General features: G+C 38.8%; 1 protein-coding gene across 5 annotated transcripts in view; it reads right to left on the minus strand.

Moving 5' to 3' along the window:
• The window catches only part of SLC9C1 (solute carrier family 9 member C1), a 114669-nt gene extending 103184 nt beyond the window's left edge, over window positions 1–11485 (minus strand). Inside the window, exons 1-4 of one of the 5 annotated variants that reach the window (XM_070787704.1) lie at window positions 10956–11333; window positions 6375–6575; window positions 4159–4259; window positions 1065–1193 (exon numbers count right to left, since the gene is read on the minus strand). In XM_070787704.1, the coding sequence (XP_070643805.1) occupies window positions 1065–1193; window positions 4159–4259; window positions 6375–6575; window positions 10956–11040 (516 nt within the window). In that variant the 5' untranslated portion in view covers window positions 11041–11333. The other 4 variants (XM_070787709.1, XM_070787712.1, XM_070787726.1 and 1 more) reach the window with 4 other exon arrangements.
• Between the last annotated feature and the right edge of the window lie 390 nt (window positions 11486–11875).

Genomic DNA, 11875 nt, shown 5'->3' on the forward strand with positions numbered 1-11875 from the left:
TTCTGTAAAAATTGAAAGTCCAAATGAAAAAATAAAATGAAACTGAACATGCATCTCATGTCATTAAAAAATTAGCTCAAATTAGATCATAGGCCTAAATGTGAAATCTAAACTTATTAAACTTCTAGAAGAAAACATAAGAGAAAATCTTAGTGACATTGAATTAGGAAATAATTTTTTAATATGACATAAAAACAAATTCTAAAAGAAAAAATTTTCAATATTTGGACAAATTGGACTTCATCAAAAATAAAAACTTTTGGAAAAAAGAAAACTACAGTGGTACCAAAGCAGAGATTTATTATTTTCGATCATGAATCTAAGTCATACATGGAAGACAATGAAACTATTATGTAATTATTGAAGAACCAGCGAAAAACAATATGTAATGGATTTTTAAAAATCAATTTGATTGAATATAATTTATCTTTCTTAGGAATGATTTTTGAAAATAATGCCTGTAAAAGTCACTATATAATTTTTTTCACCTGGCATCTACTTGAGACTTTAAGAATAAAGCTATAGAAACCATATCCTACTTTTTTTCTGATTATTAATTAATATTCAAAAGAAATGTAGTATATGGAAATAACAAATAATGAGAAAATTAGTCTTTCTACTTGTACCCCATGACCTTGCAAATTACTGTCTATGCTGAAAGTCGCATCAATATTTGGACAAATTTCTAAGATAAATCAAATTAAATTGAATCATTAAAAAAAAAAGGTTGGATTAGGGATTGCCTCACTGATACATTGGTAAGGGACTGACTTCAAAGAAATTCGGAGGGAATTCTCTAGGTTGATGAAAATTTTTTATCTGGATTGGGTGATGGTTACACAGGTATTTGTCAAAACTCATCAAACTGTATGTTCAAAATGTATGCACAGTACTGCATGTAAATTATATCTCAAAATAGTTTTTTAAATGTAAAAAAGAATTTTTGTAAGAAAAAATTTTTTAAGTTTTTTAAAATGTAAGAAAAACCTGAACATATATAACATGTAGTAGTTTGTGAGTAAATAATATTATTGAAAATAACACCTGCCAAAATAACTTCTTACCTGCCAAAATAACTTGTGGAGCAGGTAAACATCCATATCAAATGCAACACTAAAGATGATTACCGGTGTAAATAGATTAAAAAATAAGTGTGAATCCATCCATTGTATGGCATCTGCATATTCTTGGACCTAATAATATAAGACTGTTATTTTCTCATTTACCCATTAGTCTGTTAGCATGGAATACATGTCAGGCATTCCTATCTCTAGCAAAAAATAAAAAGACACATCACAACATAATAAGTGCTTAAGTCTTAACTCTGTTGGATTTTTATAGTTTTCCATCAGGTCATTACCAGCTACAGCAAAAAGTTAATGGACATCTTTATGTCTAGTCTTTCTTTTTAAGGAACAAACATAGGAAGTACATTGACATAGGTACTAAAGGATATGTAGGAGATTTTCAGGCATACAAGAGAAGAGATTTTGGGTAGATGGATCATCATGCACAAAATCCACAAAGGAGTAGACAATTACATCAAATTCCAGAAACTACATAATTAGCCATGGCTTATGTAAATGTGCACGGAAGAACAGTAGGAATAAGAGACTAGGAAGTTAATGCAGTTCATGAAATAATTAATTAGTGGTCTTTATCATAAAATATTTAGTTGCAATTTTTAAACCTTATTATAGGTGTCTGTAACTAAGCAGGATTCTATGGGGCCTTCCCCAGATAGACCCCTCCCTCAAAGCCTCTGCTTTAGCTCCTCTCTGAAGTATCTAAATAATAGTGTCTGACGAATATCTGCTGAGTTATTTTACAGATGCTAAATCCCCACCAAATGAAAGAAATAAACACGTCCCCTCAGGAGTCTGGTTGGAACCAGGAAATATTTGCAATGATTTTACTTTACCTCACCATCAACCAATCAGAGAATTGTGCACAAGTTGATCACATACCCTGGGACTCCCCTCATTTGCCTTGCTTTTAAAATGCTTTGCTGAAACCCATCAGCGAAGACTTTTTGAGCACCAGATGTCTGGTACTCCTCGTATGGCACCTTATAATAGATGCTTTCCTTCACCACAATCCACTGTCAGAAAATTGGCTTTCCTGCTTGACGGTGAGCAGAGATAAGTTTGGTTCATTAACACATCCCTTCAACATTCACTCATGAAGGAAACACTGAGTACCTACTGGTTAGGTGATACTCTTGTATTTGGAACATAATTCTTCACTGGTCTCTTGTGTTTCTCTGTACCTTATGGGTGGAGGCACTGATCGCTTTTTTTCCAGGAATATTTTCTTTCAAGAATATTTGTATGTACTAACAGCTTTGGAAGATACAGCAAATGTTTCCCTCCAGAACAAAGGGCAGGTTTACTATCACTGTCCAGTGTAATAAGGATAATATCTCTCTCTGGAGCAAGGGGGAAGATGAGCTCACTGCCCATCATAAAATAACTCAAGTTCTCTAAACTCAGATTTCCTCTCTTATAATGTAACCCATTGCGTATGCAGATTTCACCTTGCCCTCTTTACTTCTCTTTATGGGGTTCATAGAATGGAACAAGAAAATCCTAGGCTCTGGATTCTGCTATTGCCATGAGTAACAGAGTACTTTGTCTCTAGCCCAGGAGTCCCGTGTGTTTTGACAGGATTGGGAAACTGTGGCAAGTTAATTTATTAGATCAAAACCTGAGTAAAATCTTAGACCCTTCACAGTTCTAGACATAGGGGCCTTTCCTTTAAGAGTCGTTGACAAATAGGAAAGTTTATAGAAGTATTTAAAGTAACATTTATGTAAAATATCATATGATTATGAAACCTGTTCATAACAAATGAAGTAGTAACCTGCTTCTAATTTTTGCCTGGATACATGGTTTCCATTATCATTTTTAACATCACTGATATAATTTGTTTGAGAAAGTCAATCATTTTTACACACATTCCTATTTACATATGGATTAACTAAGGTTGCTGCCGCTGCTGCTAAGTCGCTTCAGTCGTGTCCGACTCTATGCGACCCCATAGACGGTAGCCCACCAGGCTCCCCTGTCCCTGGGATTCTCCAGGCAAGAACACTGGAGTGGGTTGCCATTTCCTTCTCCAATGCATGAAAGTGAAAAGTGGAAGTGAAGTCGCTGAGTCGTGTCCGACTCTTAGTGCCGACCCCATGGACAGCAGCCCCCAGACTCCTCCATCCATGGGATTTTCCAGGCAAGAGTACTGGGGTGGCGTGCCATTGCCTTCTCCATTAACTAAGGCAGGTATTGGCAAACTATGGTCCCTGGGAACGAATCTGGCTCAATGCCTGTTTTTGGTAAATGAAGTATTATTGGAATACAGCTATGCCAATTTACTTATGGACTGTCTGTGGCTGCTTTTAAATTACAATGGCAGAATTGAGTAGCTGTGATAGAGATCATACAGCCTGCTTAGTCCAGAATATGCACTATATGACTTTTTACAGAAAAAAAACTTTGCTGCCAATCCCTGGGCTAGAGGACTATTTAATGTGCCAGTAATGCATTCTACATTCCTTGTAGTAAGTATATTCTCTCTTCTCTACCTGACTACAGCTGTTCCCAACTATTTAGTATTACTGTAGATACCTTGGCTATATAGTTTGCTTTTTCTCTCACTTCTAACTCCATGTAAGAGGTTCAATGTATGTTTCTTGATATATTCCAAGCCAAGCATACAGAGAACCTCCATTCTAATGGAAAACCTATGAAACATTCCTGAGGCAATAGATTGGTTCAATGTCAGAATTCTCTTGGTAATAGAGTCTTGTATCAGTAGTTCAAAGTCTTTCTGGGTTTCTATCTTGTTAGCCAATTTCTTGTCTAAGGTTTTGAATTATGATTAAATACTCAGCTACTCACACTCTCAGTAGCTATGTGTGTATTCATTCTGAATTGCCTACCTAGTTTGAGACCTAGGCTCTGTTCTGACGATGTTAAGCTGGATTTCAGCTCTTTCATACCTGGGTCCTTTTTCTACACAGCTGATCTAATGTTATTCACATCACAAGCATATATGAACTGGTACAGCAGTAAAAAGATACGCTTATAAGTTTTCTTAAGCCATCTTTGTATGAATCTTAGATATACTCAAAAATAAAATACACATATTTACTATACACACCTTGTCAGATGTAAAACTTAGCATTTCAAAACTGCATCCAAGTAAAAATAATATCACAGGGAGAGGAATTGGAAAGTCTTTCAAGTGTTGGTTCAAAAGTGCTGCAAAAAATATGTCTATTGAAAGGCAATGAGGTATCACACTTAACAGAACTTTAATTTGTTATGACTTCTTAATATGAAGACAATGAAATATAGAAATATAGCAAGTAAGTGACGAAACAGTAACTGAAGCCCTCCCTCACACTTAAACACATAGAATCAGTATAATTGGTAATCTACTAAACTCATGCTTTACTCATTTTATGATGTGTATTATTTCCTTAGAGTCTTTAGTAAACATTGCTAGTAATCATTGGTTCTTGGGTTACTACTAAAATATTTATAGTAATATATGTACATGCTATAAATCAGCTTTCATTTTTTAAGCGATCCAGCAATAAGGGATTAATAAATAACTAAAATGAAATATCCTGGCTGATTCTCAATATAACAATGAGGAATTAGTATAACAATGAGAAAATCTAGCTACCTTCCCTGGTGGCTCAGACAGTAAAGAGTCTGCCTGCACACAGGAGACCTGGGTTTGATCCCTGGGTCGGGAATATCCCCTGGAGAAGGAAATGGCAACCCACTCAAGGATTCTTTCCTGGAAAGTCCCATGGATGGAGGAGCCTGGCAGGCTACAATCCATGGGGTCACAAAGAGTTGGACATGACTGAGTAACTAACACTTTCACTTCACTACCTATTAGAAAACCTATAATGAATGCTTAACTTTGTTCATTCCCTCAAAGTGCAATAAATAAACAATATCACAGCATTTCCTTCAGTTTAATGTTTCCTAATTCTTTGTAATACAATTCTTAATCAGGACAAAGGATGCAAAAATTGTGCTTTCTTTTGATTTCTACAGTGTTCTGTTCTTCTCAGCATATGTTACTATTTGGATAAAACCTAAGAAAACATCTGTGCTATGCTGTGCTAAGCTGCTTCAATAGGACCGGACTCTGTGGCACCCTATGGACTGTGTCCCTCCAGGCTCCTCTGTCCATGGGATTCTCCAAGCAAGAATACTGGAGTGGGTTGTCATGCCCTCCTCCAGGGGATCTTCTCCACCCAGGGATCAAACCCAAGTCTCATGTCTCCTGCACTGGCAGACGGGTTCTTTATCACTAGTGTCACACAGGAATCCCAAGAGAACACCTGCTGCTCCTGCTGCTGCTGCTGCTGCTAAGTCGCTTCAGTCGTGTCCGACTCTGTGCGACCCCACAGACAGCAGCCCATCAGGCTCCGCCATCCCTGGGATTCTCCAGGCAAGAACACTGGAGTGGGTTGCCATTTCCTTCTCCAACGCATGAAAAGGAAAAGTGAAAGTGAAGTTGCTCGGTCACGTCTGACTCTTTGAGATCCCATGGACTGCAGCCTACCAGGCTCCTCCATCCATGGGATTTTCCAGGCAAGAATACTGGAGTGGGGTGCCATTGCCAAGGGGTTAAAAAGTAACTGAATCATTCAGAAGACCTATCACTGTGAAAATTCTTTTTCCAAGTAAAGAAAGATGTGGGACAGCTAACTTAAAAATATGGATGAAACTATAGTTTATGATAATACAGGTTAACAATAAAATCCCTAACCTTTGATTTCCTGTTAATCTGATTCAATTCACCACATCACTTGAATCTAACCATAACTTAGCAAGTAAGAAGGTATGAATACTCTGAGCCCAATAGAGGTGAAGAATATGAATCAGATTTACATGGTCTCCCTTCAGGGGCAGATTATTATTGGATTCATTTGATTGGAAATCTTGGGATAGAGGTATGAATTTAGAAAAAAAAAAAACACTAATTTCCTACTATTGTTACCTTCCTTAATTCTGCTGCTGCTGCGTCACTTCAGTTGTGTCCGACTCTGTGCGACCCTATAGACGGCAACCCATGAGGCTCCCCCATCCCTGGGATTCTCCAGGCAAGAACACTGGAGCGGGTTGCCATTCCTTCTCCAATGAAAGTGAAAAGTGAAGTGAAGTCGCTGAGTCTTGTCCGACTCATAGCGACTCCATAGACTGCGGCCCACCAGGCTCCTCTGTGCATGGGATTTTCCAGGCAAGAGTACTGGAGTGGGGTGCCATTGCCTTCTCCTTCCTTAATTCTATACGGTGACATATACAAAATACACCCACAGAATACACTGAAATAAACAGAATTGCACCTACCTCCAATCATACAGATCAAAGACAATATTAGAATGATTTTAGGGAGTTCCTGAGAAGTTTCCAAGAATGAATGCCTAAAAACTTCCAGCCATTCATCAGTAAACTCTTTCCTATGAAAAGTGAGATTAGAAATTTGTCCATCCATCCTGTGGTTTCTCACAGGCTGTCTGAATCCAACTCTCAGGACTCTGCAAAACTTGCCTAGAACAAAAAGAAAGTTAGATTTTTCTTCTTGGTGGCCTCCTAAAGCTTTTCTTAAAAAAATAAAGAAAAAAGCCTATATTTGTCCTTATTTCCAGTAATTTCTTAGAGTTTGCCAAAATTAGGGATGCTTTCCTCTTCTACGATGTTTTCTATTTAAATAATAAAGAAAAAGTTTAGTTACTTTTTTCTCAGGATGGACAACTGAGGGGTTTGCCCTCACTTATCTGAGCTTCTGAAAGCACGTTCAGGCAGCTATTCCAAAGTGGAAAGTGGTGGAGGGGGCAGAATATTCTGATCTCTTTTCTTGTTATATCCAGAGAGAAATCAATAGACCATGATGATATTCAATAATAATATTTTATCTGCTTTAAGACATTCATGAGCTAGGTTTTCTCTAATTTTTAAATATTTTTATAGCAACTAAGGACCTAAGAAAAATATTGAAACCAAAATGATTTAAAACAGGAGAATTGTTACATGTTTCCATCGTTACTTCTTGGAAGAAGAACAAGGGCCATGATGTGTCTTGGTCTGAAGAAATAGGTGAGAGCTGCAGTCTGCCACTCTCACTTGCTCCCCATGGTAAGGAACGTTTTACATCAGGGTCTTAAACCTCATGGAGGGAATTCTTTCAATTTTATCTCTCCTAATATTGGTTTAACATTTTCTAGCATCTCTTAGCATCTCACCTTGCTGCCTTGCTAAGCAATCAATTAGTTATTACTAAACTTCCTCTCATGATCCAGCAATGACTTTTTCAGTTTCATATTTCATATACTTATACGTTTTCTTATATGCTCTCTTCTGACTATCTAAACAACCTTTTGAAAGAAAACGAATTAAATAAATATATGCTTATTGTGAACATTTTTGAAATAAATATATAAACAAACATTTCAAAAACAGCAAAAATTTTTGCACTATCATGTCATCTAGTGGCTCTTCTGTATTTTATTTACACAGTTGGGTTCATCTTTATCTAATCATACTTTCTGCTTCTTTCCACATGGTATTATATCACCAGCATCAAAGAGCCTTGCAAACACTGTGCCATATTAACACCAATGTGAAAGCGGCAGCTCTCTGGTCTGAGTGCCCACATGCAAAGATCTGCTGGGCTGAGGCTTACAGCAGAAAAGACTCTGGGCAACCTGCTGTTGGCTTCGGTTTTCTAATTTCTATACTTTCCCAGTCTGTGTAATTTCTCTCCTTGTATTTATAACTTTCTTTGAAATCACTTGGGGAGATATGATAACACTGGTGATGAGTCTTATCCCCACGATTCCTATTTAAATCAGTCTGCATGGCAGCCTCGCTCCCCAAGTGATTTTAATGTGTAGCTAAGGTTAGTAACCACTGTGCTTCACCCAATTCAAAGGCAACCTTGCTCAATCTTCTGTCTCTAAGCCAACATTTTTTTCCAATATTCTTGAGTCAGGTATTTTGAGAAAGGGTATCAGTGTCCTTCTGGTGAAGACCCCAGAAACACATCTGTAGTTGACAAGTTTGGTGTATTATGTGTCTCAGTGAGGGAGACATATCCACCCTGGGGAACTGTGGTAGGGGGTTTCAGTAAAAGGATAGTCAGTTCAGTTCAGTTCAGTTCAGTTGATCAGTTGTGTCTGACTCTTTGCGACCCCATGAATCGCAGCACGTCAGGCCTCCCTGTCCATCACCATCTCCCGGAGTTCACTCAAACTCACATCCATCAAGTTGGTGATGCCATCCAGCCATCTCATCCCTTCTCCTCCTGCCCCCAATCCCTCCCAGCATCAGAGTCTTTTCCAATGAGTCAACTCTTTGCATGAGGTGGCCAAAGTACTGGACTTTCAGCTTTAGCAACATTCCTTCCAAAGAACACCCAGGGCTGATCTCCTTTGGAATGGACTGGTTGGATCTCCTTGCAGTCCAAGGGACTCTCAAGAGTCTTCTCCAACACCACAGTTCAAAAGCATCAATTAAAGGATATTCAGTTCAGTTCAGTTCCTCAGTCGTGTCCGACTCTTTGCGACCCCATGAATCACAGCATGCCAGGCCTCCCTGTCCATCACCAACTCCTGGAGTTCACTCAGACTCATGTCCACCGAGTCAGTGATGCCATCCAGCCATCTCATCCTCTGTTGTCCCCTTCTCCTCTTGCCCCCAATCCCTCCCAACATCAGAGTCTTTTCCAATGAGTCAACTCTTCGCATCAGGTGGCCAAAGTACTGGAGTTTCAGCTTTAGCGTCATTCTTTTCAAAGAAATCCCAGGGCTGATCTCCTTCAGAATGGACTGGTTGTATCTCCTTTCAGTCCAAGGGACTCTCAAGAGTCTTCTCCAACAGCACAGTTCAAAGGCATCAATTCTTCGGCACTCATCTTTCTTCACAGTCCAACTCTCACATCCATACATGACCACTGGGAAAAACATAGCCTTGACTAGACGGACCTTTGTTGGCAAAGTAATGTCTCTGCTTTTGAATATGCTATCTAGGTTGGTCATAACTTTCCTTCCAAGGAGTAAGTGTCTTTTAATTTCATGGCTGCAGTCACCATCTGCAGTGATTTTGGAGCCCAAAAAATTAGAAAGAACTAATTATGGATCTTGGTAATATTGGAGAAGGAGGGTCTAAGGAAGTGAGACTTTATTCTAACTTGGGTGCTGTCAGAAAGCAAGGACAATTTTGTGGTTGGGTACTCAATAACTCTTATCTATAGGGAAAGCAAACTGGAATGGGGATAAAGCTGTATTGAGTACAGAAGCAGCAGCCACTCATTTTAGACAAGAATGAGAGGTGTTTGGTATTGGATGGGTTGCATGGTGACTTGTTCTGTCCAATTTTATTATCATCTCATAGTGACCTCATTTGATTTTGATGTTCTGTGAGATTATTTATGTCAAATGAGAGAACAACATGGACTAGCTGTGAACATCACACCAGCTTGTGGTAACATTGAGTGATATCTAGCCCTAAGTGTCAGACCAGTTTCCCAGTGTCTGGGGCTGCTTTTTTTTTTTTTACTTGTTGGTTTCGTTTTCCCTAGAAGAATTTCTAAATTCCTTAACCTCATTGTAACATGTTAAGAACCGGAAGTAGACCAGGGGATCTTGATAATAGTATAGTGATACAGCAGAGTAAGCTCAGTTATCCTTCTAAGACAGACATTTTTAACCTTGGCTACATATTAGAATCAGATTGTTTTAAAAATATAGGTATTTACCTGGGTGGATCCCCAGAGGTTAATTTAATTGGTATAAAGTGCAGACTGAGTATTGGGAACCTTAAAAGCTTCCCAGTGATTCTAATAGTCAGCCTATTTAGAAGCACTGCTCTAGGAGAAATCTGTGCCATTAGGGAAGAACACTGAAAGACTGGTGTATTTGCTCTCAGAATCAAACTGGTTAGTAAAATATTGTCAATGTCACCTATTAATTTTCTCACTGTTACAAAGCAAAAGGGCTTGAACAAAAAAGGAAAATATTTTCTGCATCATAGTTGTATACTCCTATATGCTCGCAGAATTTAATACAGTTAAGGAGTCGATTGTTTTCCAAACTAAAAGCAGGGATACATGATCCCATAAGCAGGTTTCTCATTTCTAAAATAGCTTATTTGAAAACCTTAATAAGTGTTTGTATATTCAATTCTAATAAAACCCTTTTATAAAAGAATAAAATTACTCCAAATCTTAATTATACTTGAACTTTAGGGAAATATAAGATCAAAACCAGCAGAATTTCACTGTTTGGCTGTGAAAACTCAAATTAGTTTCTTCAATTTCCACTCCAAATTCACCTAACAAAACTTTACTCCCACAAAATGATCTCATGTTAAGTTAGCATGTAAATGCTAATATTATTCAAGACACTTTTAAAAATATGGATAAAGAAGTAGCAGTTTAGATTAAACAGACTTTCAATGTAATTACAATTATTATTATTCAGCTTAAATTGACTTTAAACAACTTTGAATAAGTTTATGAGTCCATGTCACATGCATTAAGGAAAAAAATACTGATTTGTCTTAAAATTGCCACATGGGTTTCCTACATTAACTTATCAGGAAAATTAAATAATGCCTCAAATCTCTTTCTGTGTGAGGTTAATAACTGTCCTCTCAAATGGCCCATGGATTTGTCCCCAACATCAGTCAGCCTTGAGAAATTCTCTTTCTCATGGTGTGGAAATCATACTGATTCACTCTGTCCCTGAAAATGGTAAATATTTCTTCCTTTTAATCACTACTTTTTGCAGGAATTAAGTGACAAAAGTATCCTGAAAAAAGTGCTGTGGAAGCCCAGTAATCTTAAGAAGCTGCAAAGTGCTCAGGATTTATGACAGATAAAAAACTGGAGTTGGACTCTCTGATCACACAACAGAGCAGGTTCTTACTCACAAACGCTGTGAAAGCAGGCGGTCTGTTGCCTTCCTAGGATTTCTTCACTAGAATGAGCCCTTCCTTGCTCTCGGCTCTGCTCCATACACCTAAGATTAGCCACGGCGACAGTGTGGTTTCCTCTTAGTGCCTTGTAAGGCAAAGGGAATAAATACTAGGTAGGTGAGCAGTTTGGAAAGTTGATACGGGAAGTGTAATGGAGGAGGGGCAGGGGCTAAGGAACAGAAAGTCACACGGAGAGGCTGGTTGATCTTCGGGAAAGTCTGTGATTGGCTGCCATAGAAAAAGTGGAAACTACAAGACGAATGGTTGCTGAATCTGTAGCTGGAATACTGTGAAAGCATTTGTTTCCTCTTTGAGGAACAAAGTACCAGCGGGGAAGGGCAATTTCCTGAATGGGAAGCTAAAGGAGACTCACCATCCAGAGCTTCAGGAGGAGTATTATGTAGTATGTAAGTGATAGGTGGAAGGTAGCTAATCCGTTCATCCAGAAACAGCCACAACCAACTGCAACCTCATTGACAGTTACTTGCTCTAAGCCCCGCCCCTGGCCTGCACCCATTGGCTTTAGGTTCACAACCCATGACTTGATTGGCTGACACAGTACAGTCTTAGAAAGTGCTGCTGCTGCTGCTAAGTCGCTTCAGTCGTGTCCGACTCTGTGCAACCCCATAGACGGCAGCCCACCAGGCTTCCCCGTCCCTGGGATTCTCTAGGCAAGAACACTGGAGTGGGTTGCCATTTCCTTCTCCAATGCATGAAAGTGAAAAGTGAAAGTGAAGTCGCTCAGTTATGTCCGACTCCTAGCGACCCCATGGACTGCAGCCTACCAGGCTCCTCTGTGCATGGGATTTTCCAGGCAAGAGTACTAGAGTGGGTGCCGTTGCCTTCTCCATAGAAGATACACAGCATCATTACCT

The sequence above is a fragment of the Bos indicus genome, chromosome 1, assembly GCF_029378745.1.
Source record: "Bos indicus isolate NIAB-ARS_2022 breed Sahiwal x Tharparkar chromosome 1, NIAB-ARS_B.indTharparkar_mat_pri_1.0, whole genome shotgun sequence".
Lineage (NCBI taxonomy): Eukaryota > Metazoa > Chordata > Mammalia > Artiodactyla > Bovidae > Bos > Bos indicus.